This window comes from Poecile atricapillus, chromosome 21, assembly GCF_030490865.1.
Source record: "Poecile atricapillus isolate bPoeAtr1 chromosome 21, bPoeAtr1.hap1, whole genome shotgun sequence".
In the NCBI taxonomy this organism is placed as follows: Eukaryota; Metazoa; Chordata; class Aves; order Passeriformes; family Paridae; genus Poecile; species Poecile atricapillus.
Genome location: NC_081269.1, coordinates 7,823,977 through 7,844,927, shown reverse-complemented (window position 1 = coordinate 7,844,927; position 20,951 = coordinate 7,823,977). Strand labels below are relative to the sequence as shown.

Genomic DNA, 20,951 nt, shown 5'->3' with positions numbered 1-20,951 from the left:
TCATTTCTGAAATGCTCCCCCTTTCCTTCAGGGATGCACTAGAGACTTTCCAAGTGGAAGCAGCAGCTCCACAGACTCCCCAAGAGCCAGCAGAACACTCAAATACTTGCTGCAGTAGAACTCTTCAGGGCACAGAGAATTCCAGCATTCTAATTTGGGCTGGCTCTGTGCACGAGGCTCAGAAAGTTCAGTTGTTCTCTGTCTTCTGCTGGAAGAACTCAGCAGGGGAGGGAGGGCAGGGAACTCTGCCCCAAAGCTGGAGTTTCAAAAAATGACACCTTTGATAACCTCATTAGCAAAGACAGACAGTAAATGGTAACACTCATGTCTGGTTTTAAAACTAGACTAGAATGCAGGTTTTAGAGGTTACTTGTTTGACTTTCAATTTCTGGTGAGCTTATTGACAACTGTATTCTGAGCAAGACTTTCAGGAAGAAAAATAGAAGGTATTTTTAACCACTGAAGTTTTCTAACTTAAAATTAATAGATAAAGTGTTATTCCAAAAGCTGTCAATAATATAAACACTACCATTTCAAAGCTTTACAGAGAATTCTGAACACAACAACAACAAAAAAAATTTCTTTACATTTAATTTATTTCTGCGACATTTTGTCACTGCTGGAGTACCAATAAAGACCATGAGGAAAGCAAGGGTTGTCACCTGGCAGTGAATTCAATACCAGGGACATGTGACTGTCACACACACCCAGACCCTGGCACTTGCAGCCAGCAACTTAACAGTCACATTTTTCAAACAGATGGGAGCAGGAGTTCCACTCTAGACATCATTGATTTATATTTCATTTATCATATCAGTTCTATTCCTTTATTGCTACCTATAGCTGATTTATATGGACTAAATATAGCCCCACATTCTTTTCTAATTATTCAGGGTAACTGCAGCAATATTTCACTGCCAGCCTGGCTTCCCATGGCTCACCACAGAATACAGAGCAACAAATGTGCCTGTGTTGGACCCAAGCAGTTCACAGAAGCAGTCAGAAAGTTCTCTGAAAGCAAAACCAGACTCTGAACAGCAACCAACTGGGAAGACAAAACGGTATCACATTCCACATACAGAAAAATTACTCCAGGTTTTACTGCTTGGTAAATAGAGCTGAAGTTTGACACTGTGGTTGCAACATATTGTAAGGATCCCTATTAAAGGTCAGTGTGATCTTGAGCTAAAAGCTCAGAACAACCAGAGTGCCAGGCCCTGAGTCTGCTCTTGGACGTAAAGCAGAATTACTGAGACTCCAAAATCGAGGTTAAAGCTCCACTCAACCTTTTAATAAAATGAGAATATCTGTTGTGTTGAAAAATGCTACTTAAAGATACTGCTGCATGTGGCAAATTTCCTGTGCTAAGAGGTGTTATCCTCTTCCAGAGATGTGATCCTTAGAGTGTTTATTTCCTTCTAACTTCTTATTAAACTTAACTTGGCTGTCAACAGTCACAAGTTTTACATATGATCAGCTCATCTTTACTCATTCCTTAACCAAAAACCAAGCACCCAAACCACTTCTGCCCCAGCCAAACCTGCTTCCCCCAGCACAGGGGCTGCAGGACACACTGAGGAACCTGCAGACCACCGCAGGAAAATGACTCCATGGAGAGATAATGCTAGAAATGAGTCCAAGCCATTTTCAGAGGAACAAACTCCTGACTGGAGAAATCCCAAGTAACATTATACCTGAGCTTGAGCTTGTTCTTTAAAAATGAGACAAACAGAAAACACACAGACACAACTTGAACATTTCTCTTTAAAGCAGGACTAAACCATTTAAAAGTCCTCTAAATTTATCCCACCGATCTTCACCATTACCAACAAAAATAGCTTACTGTATATCAGATTTTATGGCCAACTCTGTCACAGAAATCTGATTACTCTCCCCTTCCAATTTCCCCTCTCCTGACTAATAAGCAGAAATCCTAACAGAAGCCTTGTACTTTCCTGCTCTCTCTGTACACAAAATACCTGCTCTGCAGACTTCTGCTACTCAGAGTTTGACACAACTGTGCTAAGCAGAGTATGTATATTCATCACAGCTCCAGATCCTTTCCTGAACAGAAAATGAGATCTGACTTAAAAAGGCAAGTCAAATTCTGCCAGTGGCCAAAGTTTGGGCACAAGTCATCCCCATGCAGTTGTTGTCCAGTGACTCTGGACAGTCATTCCCCAGCAGAGAATGTGCAGGGAAGTACATGCTGCTGTGAAAACAAAAAACCCCAAACCTATCTGGTACTACAACCCAACAGGAAAACCGTTTTTTATAAATCACTGGCAAGTTTTCTGAAAGATTAATTACTAGGTGAACATGTTAATCATTAGGTCAAGTATCCACCTTTTGGAGTTGGGAAGGGAGATTAAGAAGACAAAGTTACAATGTTTGCTTAGAAAATGATTTCTTAGAAATCACTGCTTTATGATATAAAAATCACAGAACACACAAATTCTCTACAGAAATTAGCAATTTGCAACCTGAAATATATTTATATGGAAAAGCAAAACAGCTGCTTCCAGACATGCTCTTTCTGATGAAAGAACACATAAAGATGGAATATAAGCATTACTGGCTGCAAATGCCATTTTGCATGAGGAATTGATCACAAGTCTTCAAATAACACATCCCAAGTGACCAAGAAAGTTCCTCCTTTCACACTGACTGCTGACACATGAATATTCATTATTTTGCTGCTCAAGCAAACTTTTCATGGGCTTGGGATTTGCTTGTTTGTTTTTAGGTAAAATTGAATGTCCTTTTCCCAATTTTGATCTAATTCTTAGTTTCCTTGCAGAAAAACCTCACAGGTTTAATAATAACAAAGAAGATTAAAACCTCATGCAAAGCAGTTTAAGCAATTATTTGAAGCTGCACTCTGAAAACCAGATTTCCCCCTCCCCCTCCTATTACATAAGGTACATGTTCCCCTGCTTTACAGACCTAGAAAGCTTTCCAAACTCCTGTTACCAGAGATTAATAAACTGATCACCTCTTCCTTTAGGATCACCAGGGATATTTAATTCAATTTTAAAGGGTTATAGTTGAAAATGCCATTTATCTGCTATGCTAAACTTCTCCACAAAAGCCACTGAGTTTAGGTGAGCTCTGCTGCCATGTCAGCAACTTGGAATTTCAATTTACATGATCAGTAAATTGAGATTAAAAATCTGAATCAGTTGAGAGATATTGTTCTCTGGAAGTGCTTACTGGCAGTTAGTTGGGAGTGCAATGCCAGGACTTTTACACTATAAACTCTGTATCTTCTGGGTTGTTTCTACAAGACTCACCACACTGATCCAGTTTTGAACCTACATTCAGCTCCAACCAAAGTCTTTTTGTCCTGAATAAGACTAAAATCTTTTCTTAAAACCAGTGAATGTCTCACAATTGCAGTGGGACTAGAATAGGCTTTACCCTGATTCTTACCTTGGAAATCAGGGCTCCATGAAGAGCAGTCCCACAGCAATAATGCAACTACAACTAGCAATAGTCGGGAATCTCTTCCTAAGCCTCAGAAAAATAATTCATTTTGCAACACTAACACTGATTATTTGCTACAACACAGTAAAAATAGCTAAAATGTTTCTCATGTAGAACATTTGTGATATTCCACACTGCATTTCTTCTGCTGACAGCAAGCAGGAACAGAGACATGCAGTGATGTGGCAGATTATCAGATGTTAGCCTACTTCCTTATTTTCAGTCACTACTTTAAAATTGTTAGAACACCTTGACGACTAAGGTAAGCCTGCTGAGATGAAAAATTCATGAAAATGCAAGTTATTATAACAAGATAAACAAAGATTTTTATAAAGCGCTGATCTATTACGATGGTTTCAATTTCCTTCCTGTCTGAAAGGAACTGCATTAAATCTTCAACCTCAACAAAAAAACCCAAAGAAAATCCAAACTCAAGACAAGGCACCTCAATCTATTTCTATGAACTTTTCTTAGTCACACATCTTTGAACAACTACAACAATATCTGTCCACACTCCAGAACAATTATTTTTCATGATCTAGAAGAGTCTGTTGTTTTTTCACAGCAAGGTTCTCTACTTCCTGGGGAGGCAGCAGTACTGTGATGCACAACCATGGCTTACTTTAGAGAAAGAGGAAAGACATCTTAGATATTCTGAGGTTTTTAATGGAAACTTTAAGTTTTTAAGACCTGGAAAAAGAAGTACAGAAGTGTAAAGGAAACTTTATAAAACTGCAGTCAATCCAGAAAAATCTCAAGGTGGTTTTTACTTGAGCTCATTTGACATCATGACAAGTGACTTTACAAGGCTGCCTGTTTTTATAAGCTGAAGGCAAAACTTTACTGTCTTCTCAAGTGCAATTCTCTCACTGAACGCATATAATTAGGAACAAAGCCTTTAAGACTTCAAACGGATTAGGTCATGATGACTTCCATGAACAAAGGCTGGCAGCTGGCAGGACCAGGCTGTGTAAACTGCTGAGGAATTACAGCAGGCATAGGAATGAACCCATGTGTGACCCCACAGGCCTGTCCTCAAACAGAAACTGAGGAACTTCATTCCAATGTACCTTTTTCATTTCATTTTCTAGGTTTTCCTCCTCCTGGCCTTCAGACAGTCGCCTCCTTAACTCTGCAATTTCCCGCTCCATGTTTTCTCGGTACTGGCTCCACTGAGCTCGCTCTTGCTCCATCCTGTGGTGATACTGGAGCTCATAGTCACGAACAGTCTCTAGAAAACAGCATTTTCAAAACTTATTTTCAATGTAAGTCAAAGAACAGAGCTTTAGGAACTCCATCTACAACCACTCAATGATTTACTATAATTAATGAAAACTAGGACAACAGTGAACTCTCCCTTCCCTGCCCCAAAACCCAAATACATAAGTAAAAAATCCAAAGGAACTGCATTTCAAGTAGTACCATCAACAGAACAGAGAAACAATCCTCAAAAACTGTGCAACTCCTAATTTCAAGGTAATGCACATGACTAATATCCTATTTAGCAGTACATTTTGTACCTCCAAGTATATAATCCAAACAAATGACCAAAACCTTTAAAAGGTACTCCAAAAGGCAAAGAAATTCAAACTTCTCACATAGCTTCCATTTCCCCAGGATTCACACTAACCCTCTCAGGTCAGGAGCTGTCTGTTTACACAGCAACAGCAGCTGGCACAGCTGAGCCTTAATCTAGGTTCATGTATCTGTGTAGATCATGAATAAACAGATATTTGTGTACTCAGTATACATTAAGGTTTGTCTGCTCTGGGTGAAAAGCACAATGAGGTGATGGAAAAACTGCTCACAGCCAACAGGCTCTAGGCTCAGGATAGTGTGATCCTGTTTGTGAACCTTTAAGAAAACAGACATTTGTGGCAATAGTCTGTTCCCAGTTCATATGCTTTTGTTCATTCACTTTGTCTCAGAAATGTCAACAGCTGTACAATGTGCAAATATAGCAAGGAATAGATCAGAACTACCAAGAAAAAAACATCCAGAGAGAGCAGCATGTGCAGTCACTACCCTGGGGGAAGGCCCATGTGAATACTGGAGGGACATCTAACTCTGTGAGAGCAGAACTGTGTTCACACTGAAGGAAAAAAGAGAATCATGCTGGCAGATTAAAGCTGTTTTCAGATTCGTCAAATTATAGGCATCATACTTATCTTCATGAAAGGATGAAGTGTCACATTCATAGTCCCTCAAAAATGTTTTGAATATACATGAGGTTCCCATGGCCATGAATTCTAAATTCTGTCCTCAAATTGACAATAAAAAACCCATCAAGCTCCTTTTCACAGCTTTGGGAACTACACTTCATCCAGCCCTTCTGCAGCTTTCCCAAGCCATAACAATTATCCATATTCGAGGAAGAGCAGGCACAAATCCCTGAAGACATCAGGGTGGCTGACCTCAGCAGCTTGCCTGGTTGTTACCTTTCATGATGGCCTGGAGAGAAGCCACTTCTTCTTGCCACTGCCTCTTGACCTCGTCGATGGCCTCCTGCTTGGTGGTCTCTGACACTGTGGCTATGGCCTTGATGTTCTCCATTTCAGCGTGGGCTTCCATCAGCTGGGTCCGCAGCTGGCCCAGGTCATCCTGGGCCGCCTGCAGCACTGCATTCTGTCTTTTCAGGTCCTCTGAAAGAAGGATTATATACATTTAGCTTGATTAATGAGTTCAATCTGAAGTGTAGCCCCAGTTGCTATGGCAAAGAACAGAAGGGACTGAAGGAAGCACTGGTATTAAAACGTCTACCTGAAACAAATGAACAAATGTTGGCAGGTATCTTCAGGGAATGCTATTTCTTGACTTTGCTTGTCCTTGCCTCTTATTAAAGGAGCATCTTACGGATGCAGACACAAAGCAGACACTAGATATAACTAGGATCAATATAGCTGACAAAAGTGAACTGTGCTTTTCAACAGTTTTTATTATTTAACTCATTCTGGTAATGAATCTGGAAAAGGCACAAACAGTTTTTCTCCCATTTCTGGGACCAATTGGTTCTCAATTTTGATGGAACGCTTCATATTTTTTGAATAGAAACACTCTGTGACCCCTTTGGAGAGTCCACATAAGAAAAATATACAGCCTAATTTGCTCCTTACCAAATACTTTGGTAAAACTGAGCTTCTACTAAGAAAAAGGATACATTCAATGGAACACCCACTTCTTCTCTAATTATTGCAACTATAAACAGAAATTAAACTAATTTCATATTATCCTCCTGAGTGCTTGGCTAATCTGAAACAAACAGCTCTGGAAGACATATATAATTAATTCCAAAAGTACTAACACAAAATATGTTTTATGCCCACATAGCCTGCTTCAATGGCAATCATATTTAGCAGAAACATCTGGCCAGTACACAACCAGCACCAAGCTATCTCCATGTATTTCCCCCAGGGCCAAAAAGCTGAATTAATCCTAGTGCTCTCACTCCTGATAGAAAATATAGAACCCAGAGCTAATCAAGTACTTTAAAGGACATTAATCCTTGTATAAAAAAACCAAGACTCTGTAGCATTAATATTCTTAGTTTTCAAGTGACAGTATTAAAGATGGGTCCCAACAGCTTCAATGTACATTTAGGAAAGGGTCTTGGAGACAGGGAGGGAGAAAAAATTTTGGGGGGGGGGGGCAGGGAAAGAAAAGTAATTGCTTGTATATTCTCCTCTGTTGTCCTTTCACTTCAGTATCTGTGAAAGTTGGGGTGTTTTTCTCTTCTCCTATCACAATTTATTTTATATTTTTTAACTGTACCAAAATGGGAGAATAATTGCTGATCCCATCAGTAGTGTCTTGTGTCTTAAATTTCCTTTTATCCAGCCTTAGAAACACAAGTAAATAGGCTTGCTGTATGATCTGATCTTCATTATGCCTGTTGTATTTCTGCTCTCATAAGCTTATACAGCAGCTGCAGTCTTAATGCATTATGTTTTGGCTCTGCTTTCATATGTTAAAGACAGAAAAATCATCAGAATTAGATAAATCAATCTGTCTCTCAGAACAGCTATCTCTACTTTCCGATACTTCATCGGATATTTGAGCTCATGATTTAAATTTTCCTTTAAATTGTGTTATTGAAATAGATGCCCTTGGCTGGTATTAAAACTTTTATAACGTTTGCCTGCTTACAGCCTACCTCAGATGGAAATTTAAGACAAATAAATGTTATATAAAAAAAAGGCCACAGAGTACACAGAGTACAGCACAGCATCCAGGATATATCTTTCCATTTACCAGATCAGCTCCTGCCCAGAGAGCACACCTGAATTCAGGAAGTTAGTATTAAAACTCACTGGTGGTGTTTTTGCATGGACATCAAGTTGCTCTGGCTCTTATCTATGAGGCTAATCTTTAAATTTAATTCTAAAATTCATTCTAGGATGCTCAAGAGTCACCTATTGAATCTCTTACATACTTATTATAACTGTTTAAAAACCTAAATAATACAGGGATTATTTGAAGATGAAGTTCAATAAAATTTAGAATAATTCAGAGAATTGAGGACTTACCTTCCTTAGCCAGGTATAACTCCTTAAATTTTGCTCTCTTTTGATTAAATTCTTGCTCAAGTTGCTGCTTTGTGCGCAGAAATTCTGCATTGACCTTTTCCAATTCTGCTACCCGTTGTAGAAGAGCATCTAAAAATAAAGCAGAAGATAAGGTACGTCACTAACAGTTATCCAGACATCCCATTCTGCAAGGCTGAGGTTTGGGGCTTACTCTTTTTAAAATATCTTTACTCAATAGCTGTGCTGTTGCCTCATGATAATGAGGAAAACTAGCCAGTCCTTTAAGGAACAAAGGAAGGTAGGTTTTCTTAAGACTGCAACACCAAATTCTAATGAAACATCTCTGGGGAACTAGAGGCAAAGTGGCAGGGAGTTCTGCAGAAAACAATCTTCAAAACAAAACCACAATTTGGTATATATGACGAAGGAAGAAATAGAAATAATTCTGGTGATGGTTTTCTTCCCTGGGAAGTGTGTGAGGGCTGAACAATAAAGCACCAAGTGCTCAAAGGCTGAGGTCAAATAAAACAAAGTGACAGCAGCTCAGCCAACAGCTATGAAAGGGCAAAGCACAGGAAGGAAACCCTGTAAGCTAAAAATTAGGTACCATTATCAATCCAGTCTTCAGTTCTGCATGTTCAGCAAAAGATGAACCAGATTACACCTGGAGAAGTTTGCCAGAGGATGACCACAATCTACAGAGAATTAACTAATTGTAAGATCAAACTGTCCTCATTTCCAGCAGGTAAAAATCCTCAAAGATGCACATACATCACTCTGTTCTCCAGAATTTACCACATCAGCCCTTCATCTGGTGGTACAACCAAAGAAGGAAGAGTAGAAAGTCTACAAAGATTGTTATAACGTGCTTATTATTGAAAAAAAAACCCCACATGATACCACTGTATGATGCTATAAAGACCCCATACAACCACCAACCCATCTGCATGTACAATATCCACTTCTTTGCACCTCAAGTTCTGCTGTAGCTGGCAGTTTCAACTTGCACACCTCAGAATTCAAACACAAAACAGAAAGAAAATGCTGGTGAGCCAGAACAAAATACATTTCCCTGCTGCAATGCACTGGGGAAAAAAATGTTTCTCTACATGAGCCTCTGTGTGTTCTGCAGAAGCATTTTGTGTTCCAACTCTGCCGTGCAAAGTGAATCACTTCAGTTATAGCCTCTATATAGCACAGACTAGATACACAAAATATTGATCCATCAGAGGTGTTTGTGCATCCCATCCAACACTTCCCACACAATCAAGCAGTGAAAATACAATCCAAAGGCTACACAATTTCAGCATCAAACACTTAGACTCACAAGCAGCTGGAATCAGCTCTACAGCTCGCAGGTAAAATGCTGGATGGGCAATGCCATTGAGATGGGGACAGTTATTTTTGGTACCAGATGACGTACAGTAAGCACAGACACACTAAATAACTAAACAAAAGGATCTTCTAAGAGCATAGGTATGTTTTACTCACTGCTGGTTATAAGAGCTTATATATTACAAAATACAGCACCTAATCTCTTCAGTTCTGTACTGAATAAAAGATAAATGCATATATAAGACCGATGAAATTTTAAAGTGGCTTTTTAAAAAAATCCTAATCTGTTTTTTTATCACCTGAAATACAAACACATAGGTTTTTCTGGGCAGCAACTCCTATGTGGATAGTTCAAAGCCAACTGCGCAGGAGTGCTCTCCAGAAAATGAAAGGAATCTGCAGCAAAGACACACCGAGAGCAAAGCTTCAAGTGAGTTCAGAGAGTGTCTGGATCAAAACCAGGGATGAAACAGCACATGCAGAACCAGGTCTGGGTAAGAAAAATGCTTCCCAAGGTTAAAAAGGGTTTCCTTTGATCTCCTGCTGAAGTTTTGCAAAGGGAAAGGGTTTGCTTGTGTTTCCACTGCCCCAGTCCTGTGCAGGGCGATGCAGAGCTGGCAGCCACCGCGCCACCTCCTGCTCCACAGCCCATGAACAGCTGTGCTGGCCCTGAGGAGCTGCGTTTGAGCTCAGTTCAGGTCCTGAAGGGAAACTCCTGGAGGCACTAGAGCCTAAGGGAGCTGTGTGCCAGGGGCAGGTGGCTGCACTGTGCAGGTCCAGCCAGGCAGCTCTGCATCCACAGGTACTGCCCTGGAGCCACAAGCACACATTCCAAATGAACAAGGGGGAATCAGGACATCATTCACCTTGCACACATTCTTTTGAAGACCACACAAAAACTGTTGAATTCCACAATTAGTAATTCTGAAAGTTAAACCAACTGTCGACTCAACTCTCCTGCCCCCAAAGATGACTTGAGCATTCCTTGTTTACTTAATTCCCTTTCCATCTTCCTTCAGCAGAGAGACAGCAGCAGCTGTGCTGCTGCTCCCATCAGAACATGCAAAGCAACCAAGCTTTATTTCTTCTGAAGGTGTGAGTTGCTTCTGCTGAGGATGGAAGGGCAAGAGGACACCCCAAGAGCAGACTGTTCAAGTGCTCTAAGCTGGAGAAACAAAAGACTTTTCCTTTTCAAATCCTCCCGCCCAAACAGAAAGAGGGAGGGCAGAGTCACCTAGAAGGAAATGAAATTTAAATATTTACATTTTTACAGTATTCCCCCCTCTCTGCAGCCTGGCAGTTAGGTCTAAAAAGTAATAGATAAATAACTAAATAATCAAAGCCCTCCACAGCTGAGCTCTGGCAGCTGTCAGGGCCAGCTGCAGGCATTCTAAAAAATAAAAAGTTTAAGGTCTCAACTGCAGGTCATCCATCACTGCAACTGTGCATTAACATTGTTCTTTCGATTCTATATTAAGTTTAAAGTGGTTTTACCACCTGTGCTACATATACAGCTCAGGACAGATCTCAGCACATCCCCACTGCAGTAAGACAAGGCACAAACTCGAGGACAATAGGCTATATAGGTCAACATCAACCCCCTCAAATACACCTGCCTAAGAAGTAAAAGCAAAAGAAAGTTTATTTTTCTGAGACACTCTAACAGCTACCATCTTTCTGCTAAGTGACTAAGTTTACAAATTAATTATTTTCTTCCTCAGAGGTACAATTTGTACAAAAGCCATACAGACACTTCCCAAAATGCAAGTGTGATCCCAAGCCCAGACTGCCAGGCACAGGTACCCTCGGGCCACATGGCACAGATTAAAGTCCACCTGGAAATGCACTGGAGTCAATGGCAGGAAATGAACTCATTCATAGATTTCCAATTAGGCCTTTGTCATTTATCACTTAATTTTCACTCTGAATTTAGGTCCCACTCACCCCAAGCCCAGAGCTGAAAAAGAAAACTTAGTTGCCATCACAGGCTATAATTTAAAGGCAGCCCCAAAAGCAAGCTGTTCATTTTGCAGAGTGGTTCCCATGCTCCAGTGCCACCACGGCTGTTGAAGGAGGATGAAGGGAGAGGGAACACAGCCGGGACATGGGCAGTGCCCGACTGAAATGGGATCCAGCAGCGACACAGCACAGAACACTCTGTATCCCCTCACAGCACTAGTGGGATTTCTAATCCCTATTTAGGGTTTAGGGCCTTAAGTCACCCAGAAACAAACAAAATCCCAAAAGACCTATTTTCTTAACTTTGGAAATAGCACTGAGAAAACTTAAAATTGGTATGCCAAACTAAAAAAAAAAATCCAAACAAGAAATCCTTTTGGCCAACAATTTAAAACAGCTTTTTTTTTTTTTTTTCATGGATTATTAGGCCAAATAGACTGCAGATGACAGAGTTATAGATGGCAATTAAATCAGTAGCTTAATTTCTAGCTAGCAACACTAGCTAGTGTCTCTAGCTAGAGACACTCTAGGTGAGACAAAGGGATCCCCATCTCCTGTGGAGCACTGACATTACAGCAAAGCACAGTGAATGTCATCATGTGCCTTAACCAGGGAGAAGAACTCAAAAGAAGGGCAGCAAAATCCATTTCAGAGCAGACTCATCGATTTACAGGAGAACCATGAAACTGCTGCAATACGTGAAGAGAAACTTCAGAGAAAAAAAGATACAGCTTTCTCTTAACCCACTGCACAGCAAAATTCCAATTCTAGGAAAACACAGGAACAAACATGCATTTCTTATTGACTAGTTATTTATATGCTGTTCCACAGAGCAGCTCCAAAAAGGATTAAATTTTATGTATGACAGTTTCCAGTTACACAAACATGTAGCGATCATTCCAGAACTAAGACAGACAAAGCTGATTATCAATAAGACTATTTTTGAGTACCAGTTCTATTTATAAAATTAATGCCATAGAGCTTTCTGCTTGATATTTAAAGAGTCAAACATGACATCAAGAGTTCAGTCCAACATAGTTGAAATACAAAAACAGAGCAGAAAAGAACCTACACGTACATTCAACTTTTTGGAGACAAAAAAATATATAGCATCTGTCATTTTCTACCTTTCTTTTGCTGTCATGATTGCTTGAGAAGTATGGAAAAATACTTATTTCTATGAGTTCCTACTATGACTTTCTACTATTTGCTATGAGCACTAACTTCAGTCTATCATGACATCATATTGGAGCCACAATTATGCTACTCCATAAACTTTTAATCTAAGTCCGCCACCAGACCATTCATGTAGACTGCAAAAAGCTTTTTTTTTATTTTACTCAAACAGGATTTGATGAAAAAAGAACAACCAACCCCTCCACTCTTACAATACACTCCAATCCAGCTGTTTGCATGAGGCACTCAGAAGCATAGGAACAGATCAGGGTTCTTTGAAGAAATATGTTAAAACAGAAGCAATTCCTGACTTATAAAATGAGTCTGCTTTATTTTCAAGAAACAACATTTGTCCTTACACACAGATATCCAGCAGCAGCAGATCAAACTAGTGGAGAAAAAAAAAAACAAACCAAAACACAGGAAGAAAATAATTACCTGCTTTTCTCAAACTTGCATTTGCAAGTATCAAGCATTTTATTTACTGGGCCAAATGGCTTAAGCTCACTGGTCACACAGTTTCCTTGTTTTATGTGAGAACAGAGAATGACCCCTGACTTCTCACTTGCCACCTTCTTTTTCAGAGTGGCACTAAACGCCTCTGCCTGTCACAGCTCCTTTTTTAGAGTGTTTTGCTGTGTGTGGTGAGAAGAATCAACCCCAGAAAGGGGAAAACCAGGGGGTTCTGCCCCAGAGCTGTGCCCTGGCCCAGGAGCTGCTGCTCTGCTCTGAGAAGGAGCTTGGGCAGTTCCCCATTCTGGGCAGTGCAGCTTTCAGACACTGCTGCATTCATCCAGCCATTTCTGGCTGATTGTGCAGCTGAAGGTTATTTGACATCCACAATTTGTTCTCCATTGACTAAACATTCGCAGGGAAACAATCCAGTACCAATTTAAGGCCAAATCCATAAAAACTTGGTGTTGTTGACAAATGCAGATATCACCATGCAGATCTGAGCCTTGCTGCATCATATCTGTTACAGAAGCTTCATATTTATTGCAAATATCAGCAAGTGCAGGATCAAAAATATTCAGCCAAGCATTGCACGTTACCAGCATCTAACCACATAATAAATACTCTATTAACATCAAGTGGAAGTTTGCAGTATATTAAAGTTTGAAGGTAATGTTATTTTTAATTGAAGCTGAATGACAAACATCTTTCCACTACAGCCTATAATCTCAGTAGGGCCTATTCCTACTCTTTATTTTTCTTTTTTATGCTAAACAATGTGTAACATCCTACATTAAGGAGTTTAGAGAAAAAATGAAAAGCCATCACTAAATTAAAGTAATTAAAATCTGAAGAAATTCAGATGTTTGAATAAATGGGAAGACTCTCTTCTATAATACAATCAAGAACCACAGAATGGTTTGGGTTGGAAGCAACCTTAAAGAACATCTCATTACAACCCCTCTGCTTGTGCAGGGACACCTTCCATTAGATGAGGTTGCTCCAAGCCCTGTCCAACCTGGACTTGGACACTTCCAAGAATGAGGCAGCCATAAGAAGAGAACAAGCAAAAGGGAAAGAGAAAACAAAGGTTCTTTAAATGGCTTAATTAAACCTGCAAAGATAAATAGCCATATGCAGTAACAACTAAACTTTCCCTAACAGCAAAGCAAACATCTTCATGCACAATTACAAGGAAAAGAAGGCAAACACATAGTTTCTCCTTCCCCATTTTTTTTTTCCACTTCCACTTCCCACTTTTTCTCCCTTTTCACAGCACTCACAATGTGTTAACTACTTCCTTGCTTTGTTATTGCCTCCTTCATCTTCTTTCCTGGACACAAAAGGAGGCAGTTGCTTCCTGAGGTGCAGATCTCCATCTCGTGACACTCCATTTCACCCAGTAAAGGAGAATCACTCCTGACTTCCAGTTTGGTAAGCCCACTTCATGTGACAAGTAATGCTCTTCTACACACTTAGTCACTCTGACCCCAGGTTAACTTAAGTCTCGTTTTAAATTTATGCTTAGTTACCCATTATTTACACTGGACTGCAATGGAACACTGCTCACTCACATCAAGTATCACAGGAATGCACTTAAACATGAATGTCCATGTCGACAAAAGGGGGCTTGAATTTTTTTCCAATGGTTTATTTTCATCTGCCAAAAGCACCATTTCTTCCCAAGGACAGTCCCCTACCTCCATTATTATAGCCTGGATTTTGTACATCCCTGTTCAGCATATTAGCTGGCTGTCTCCTTTTAACTAGGCTGCCATCAGAACTCTCAGTTCTGTGCACACAGTCTTCTCCACAGAAGTCCCAGCTTAATGCACAAGAAGTTTTACTATCATTAGTTTTCACTCTATTTCATCTCTGCCACCGATGTTTTGATGAGAACAATTCATCAAGAAATTTCAGGAAAACACTATTCGTTAGCATTTTTTTTTTCTGAGAAAATCAACCACACGCTGTGCTTTATCAATTCTTTGAATAATTTAAATAGGGCAGCAGTGGATGAATCACAGAGTTGGAAAAGTCAAACAGCCAACACCATTAATGGAATCCTATGGAAAGGATTTTGCCTGTATCCTGCTGCTATCACCAGTGAATCTCCCCAGAAACGCGGTGTTGCTAAACTTGAATGCATATCAGAATATTTCAAAAGTCAACAGCAAGCTACAGTCTGGTGAACTTTGAATTCATCTACAGTGACACAAAATGGAGAGAACAGTTACCAATCTCATCACAAGCACCAGCATTTTCCCTGCTCCCTAAGTGCTTGCATCTTGTTCATCTTGCTTTAATAATTTTTCTTTTTTGTATCTGCTCTTTTCAGGAGGATCAATTTGGAAAAAAAAAACCAACAAACAAATAACCAACTGAAAATCACTCAGTGTCTCCTTGGATTTATGAAAGGGGTTATTTACTCTGCAGGCTGTGGGCATTTACTCAGCCCAGTCACTGCTCGAGCAAACAAGAGCAGGGTGATGGCAGAACTGGGGAAGGTGAAGTCCCCAAGAACTGGGCACATTTCCCCAAGAGGATTCACAGCTGGATTCCACCTCTGCCAGCTCTAGGCCAGCCTAGGTAGATCTCCACACCCTGCAGGCACAGCCTGACGTAATCCCCCCGGCAAAGCTTTCTGAGCATTTCACACACCTGAGCTCAAACAATGCAGCTGTCAAATTCATCCCTGCCCCTTTCATTTCACCAGCCAACCCCTTCTCATTACCTGCAAGATAAACACCAACAGAAGGTGTTTGAAGCAGACACAGGCTCCTCCAGCCTAGCACAGCCTCCTCTTCCCTTCCACAGCATTTGAAAACAAGTCCCCAAAAATGTCAAGTCACATAAATCTTCCTGACCAGAGCAAGACTGAAAATATGAATGAGCCTTCGTATTTACACATTTACACAGGAATATTTCTGCCAAGTTTTTCCACACTAGCACATCTCATCATCTGTATGATATAACCAGAAAACCCAGAACTGGATTACACGTGGCAATTCCACTTGACAGTGAGGTTTTCAGTGTGTCTTCTAGTAAAAGAAAATGTAAGTTGAGGATATTGTCTGTTTTAGTAAACCACCAGGAATCTGCTGCTCTGATCAAATGAAAATATTTCAGATCAAGAGTCATTTAGGGAGAGATTCTGATATGCATTTCATTTTACAGGAGACCCCCTACACAATTTGCACTCTGAGCACCACTAATATAACTGTTCTCTTTAAATGTAAACATTTGCTAAACCCAGACAACAGACTGATTTTCTTTCAAGATAATTTAATTGCTGACTCATTTGCAGTGGGAGGGGAAAAAAAATCTCTGTGACTCCTTATTATATGTTTATCACTTCACCTACAGATTTATTAAAGACTGTCCTCGTCAGGCAGAAAAATGAGAATAAAGTGTGACTCAACTCTCAGGAAAAAAGAACCAACAAAACAGCACAAAACAACCCTAGTGCATTGTTCTCTTTGATGAAGTAAGTTAATATATAAAAGAAAACCATTACATTAATTCCAAAATTCCCCCAGACACCACTAGTCTGAGATCTCATGCTGTCTTGCTGTTTGTCATGGGGCTAAGAATTGAGGTGTAGTTTTGAGAGCATTCAGGCTACAGTCCACCCCAGGTACTCTGCTTCCCAATTTCTGAACAAAAAGAACAAATTAATGATAACCTAACACACTTAAAAATTCAAAGGAAGGTAACAAAAGTGAAATACAGCTCGACCAAGAAAATGATGTGGAAGAAACCAGAAAGAAGATAATGTTTGTGAAATTTATATAGGCAATGGCTTCTGCAATTTACCATTGGTACAGGTGTGAGGACACTGCCATTTAAAGCAAATTGGCATCCTGGTGGACGTTTTCAAAAGCTGAAATAATCACAAGAGCATGGAAACTCACTTCCACATGCACAGCTACCAGACAGCACAGTCATTTCACAGGTACTAGAAAAACTTCAGAAATAGCAGCAACTCACACACAACTCAAGAGTTACGGATATGAACAAGCAGCACAAAAGGGAGTTAACACATGATTTCTTTCCCACTGTGGTTCCCTATTCCTTGCTATATAATCTGGCCACTCAAATTGGTATACAGAAAATAAACTGGGAAAGAGAACAGGTAGAAACTTACTTTAAAAAAATAGTAATATTAAAATTTTACTTGTCAGAATAGCCTGTTGTAGGCATGAAAAAAAGGGTGCTGTAGAGTAGCCACTTAAAGGATATAAATCTTAATAAATGGCCTGGAAAAGACTGTTGCCTGATATATTTAGGGAGACATTGTGATGATAAATATAGTACAACAAACAATAAAAGACAATTAACATCTTTACTTGATAAGGAACAGGATACAGATCCTATTATTTGGAGTAAGGTTTCTACAGCAATTTAATAGGTTCCCAGAGAACAACAGACTAGTACTCCCCCAAGCCTCTAGAATCTATTTCTTGACAGGAAATACTGCTGTGATTCTATATATTCATATTTTTTGCTACCACTTGCCAACTACATGAATTCCTGAACATTTAAAAAGGAAGAAGATCCTCCTCCAGCATGAAATTTTCAAAACATTTTCCAGGGATCTAAGCAAACAGAATGGGAAGGCCAGACTAAGCCTGCAGTTACAATCATTTTATATCAATTTCTATATTGGTGGTCATCTGAGAGGGTAACTCAGCACTCTCACCTCACTGTGAGCACACATGCCTTTTACCCCCACCACACTATGAGAGCTTTTAACAGCAGTGACAGCATCAGAAGTGATACAGGAAAAATTTGGAGGGTGGGAGGCGTGTGAGTCTCAAACCAGGTCCAAATCAGACCACACCTAGCACTTGGCTGAGCACAGAGCAGACCTGACACACACGTGGCAATGAAGATCAGAGTAAACTGTGAAAAAAAGTCAGAACTATACCCTTGGACTCTCATATTACTACTGTGTGGTTTACACCCTTCCTTTATGCCAGCTCTAATGCTTATCAGGTCTTTCACTAAATTAATGAAACTAATTAATTCAGCAGTGAGTAGTTCTCAACTGGTGACTGAGCTGAACTGGCTCGGTGATGGGTCCAATGTGCAGGGCTGGCATAAAGAAAATGAGGGAAACACGACTGTGGGAGCAGGAAGAAGAGAGTAGGAACCCTTCTCTCAGCAGTAGCAACCTTCTAGACTGGCTTAGCTGCAATGTGAAACCACAGCCTATGGGTACAGCCTGATTATCAGTTTAACTGAAGTGCTTGCTGCCTGCCAAAAGAAATAGTCTGGCCTTCATTCTGTCCCCCACTCTCCCTTGTGGCAACTGAGATTGGTGTAGCCATGCAGCAGAACTTAGATTTTTAAGACTTGATGACTGACATTTGTAAGTGATAAACGACCTTTTTCAAATCCTGATTTCTATTCAGACTCTCCAGGGGAAGCTGACAAACTTAATTGGTATTAGAAAGCAAATTCCAAAGCTCAGGTTTCCCACCAGTGTTTGTACACACTCAGGTTTTGAACAAATGGACCTGTAAGAGTTGTACTGCACTGCAGTTTCCAGTATAGAAGTGCTTAGACTGGTACAAAACCTAGAGCTGCAGATAAAAATATATCAGAAAACATTCTTATCCCACAATAAGGTTAGGTTCACATTTACTTGAAAGCAAATACACAGTTAGATTAGACATTGTAACAGGCCATTACAACCACTCCCGATGGATCATCAGCTAAATGTAAACCTCAATGCCTCCAACAAATTTAACTCTGAAACATCAGGAGTTAATGCAGCACTTTAACATCTTTATCTCCAGTTTCATCTAGAACTCCAACAGAAGCTGTGAAGACCAGACAGACAGCTCTAATATCTTCACAGCTAGAAGCGTCACTCAAGCGCAGAATCCAGAGTTTGCCTAATTGCTTTCCCATTAATTTCACATGGGAGAAGATATAAACAGACATTGCAAGCTGGCAATTAAGAAAACCTTACTTGAAACCAATCTTTAAAAGAAAATTTTAAAGATGCCATATATGACAAAGATGCCATTCTGACAGATGATTTTAATTAACAGAGCCAAATTTATTCTTTGTATTTCACCAAAATAAACCAAGTAACACCACAGATAAAATGTATCAGAGGGATTTTGGCACAGGTTACTGTTAATGTAAGATGAATGTTCCAATTCTTGTCTCTGAAATCAAGGCGAGTCCAACATGAACTTCAATAAACCTTAGGAAAGACAATTTTCTTAAAGGATACTGGACATGAAAATTTATTGTAGATAGTTAAAATACTTATTGCTTGAGCAGTAACTTCTAGCACTCCTCTGTGTTTCTTCCTGTGTAGATTAAGGCAACACCACTGAACACACAGCTGTAAGCATTGTATGATACTCTGTGGTTTTATCTACGTTACTGTTTGCAAGTTACTGCTTCATTCTTTTTTTAAAGCACCCAACCATGGTGCTGCCTCCTCATTTTGCATAGCACTGATGCAGCATAGATTCAAATAAATAATTTCTGGTGGGGAGTATTTGAATGGTGACCAGCCATGCAAATACAGTTACCCTACCAGGGCATGAGTGTGGGGGATAAACAGTTACACAGGGAACCACTCACAAAAACAGTCAAAGAGCTGTTTCTCCTTTTGTTGTGCATATTCCTCTCCTTTGTTGCCATTTAAACAGCATTGCAAATCTTGTTGCAATTATCTGAAAGCTAAAAACATGTATTGGTAGAAGATGCAATACACAGTCTATTCAGGTCACCAGCTTAAAGCCATGGGAACACCATTATAATCGACACTGCTGGTTTGGTTTGATCCCCAGGTAACCCTTCCCTCTCACCTCCAGGCTATTCCCTCTGGAATACACACAGTTAATGCTACCATTGCCTTCCAGTTATTGATTCCAATTCACTTTGCTATGTATAACTTCTGTTACTGAATTTATGCTCCAGAATTTTACCAAAAAACACTTTCAAAACCCACAAAATATAAAAAGATAAATATTAATAAAATCCCACCCAAATTTAAATTTCTTCTCAGTGTGACTCACCACAGTAAGGGTTATTAAGTGTTTCTGGTTTATTAAGTAACTAAAAATCAGACTGCCTTTTTTTCTTTTTTCCTCCAGGATTCTGGTTATTTTTCAGTCCCTAACACACAAGGCAGGGTCCTTAACTGCACACAGAACCAAATGAGCAGATCACAGCTCTGCTGTTTCCTGTCCTGCCCTCAACTAATACCACAGAACTGCTCTGATAGACAAAAGATGGAACACTTCTATTTTCTACTTCCATTTCCAAGAGGCATAAGTTAACTTCCAGCAATGATTTTTTTTGCAATCTGTGAGGCACTTAGCTACTTCAGTTTATACAGATACCAAGGTATTAAAGAATTAGATGTCAGCCTACCTCATGATTAGGAAACTGAAGATCACTGCCTCAAAATTCTATAATCTGTTCTGAAAAAACACTCAGAACCTGAGCATGTATAAGGTGGGGCTGGAAAGCAGATGAGTAGCTCTCTATACCAAAAGTAAAGCACAATGAGATCTTCCTTCCAGAGTAACACAACATGGAAGCTCTTAAATAAAGAAAAATATATTTTAGAGCTAATGAGCTAAGATTCAGCATAGCTAGGGAGCCATATTGCTCAGAAAAGACATTTTTCACTGAGGAAGTTTGTACAGTCATGGGAGTTTCTCTAGAAGAGATGGAATAGAGATGGGTGTGATTCCACAGAGCAGAGCAAGGCCTGCAGCAGCCAAAACAAGGGCAAGGTCCAGGGGACACCCACCAACAAGGGGTTGCAAAAGGCAAGGAGAGCAGTATTAAAGAAACTGAGGTGGTGGCTGGGAGGGAAGGCTGAGGAAACCAGAGGACTTGCTGAAGAGCAGCAGTTGCCCAAGACACGGTCAAATGACTGGGTGTTTGACCAGGGAGGGAGGAAAAACCTCAGACCAAAGAGCAAGCAAGGCCACATTTCTGCTCTTTCACTGTGTGGAGCAGGAACTGCCAGAGGAGATG

The 20,951-nt window shown here is 40.0% G+C and overlaps 1 protein-coding gene across 1 annotated transcript in view; it reads right to left on the bottom strand.

Annotated features, from left to right (window-relative positions):
- RABEP1 (rabaptin, RAB GTPase binding effector protein 1) overlaps positions 1-20,951 on the bottom strand; it is a 46,017-nt gene that overhangs the window by 19,856 nt on the left and 5,210 nt on the right. The window contains exons 2-4 of the mRNA XM_058854238.1: positions 8,010-8,138; positions 5,925-6,128; positions 4,557-4,717 (exon numbers count right to left, since the gene is read on the bottom strand). Of these exons, the coding sequence (XP_058710221.1) occupies positions 4,557-4,717; positions 5,925-6,128; positions 8,010-8,138 (494 nt within the window). The remainder of the gene's footprint in view (positions 1-4,556; positions 4,718-5,924; positions 6,129-8,009; positions 8,139-20,951) is intronic.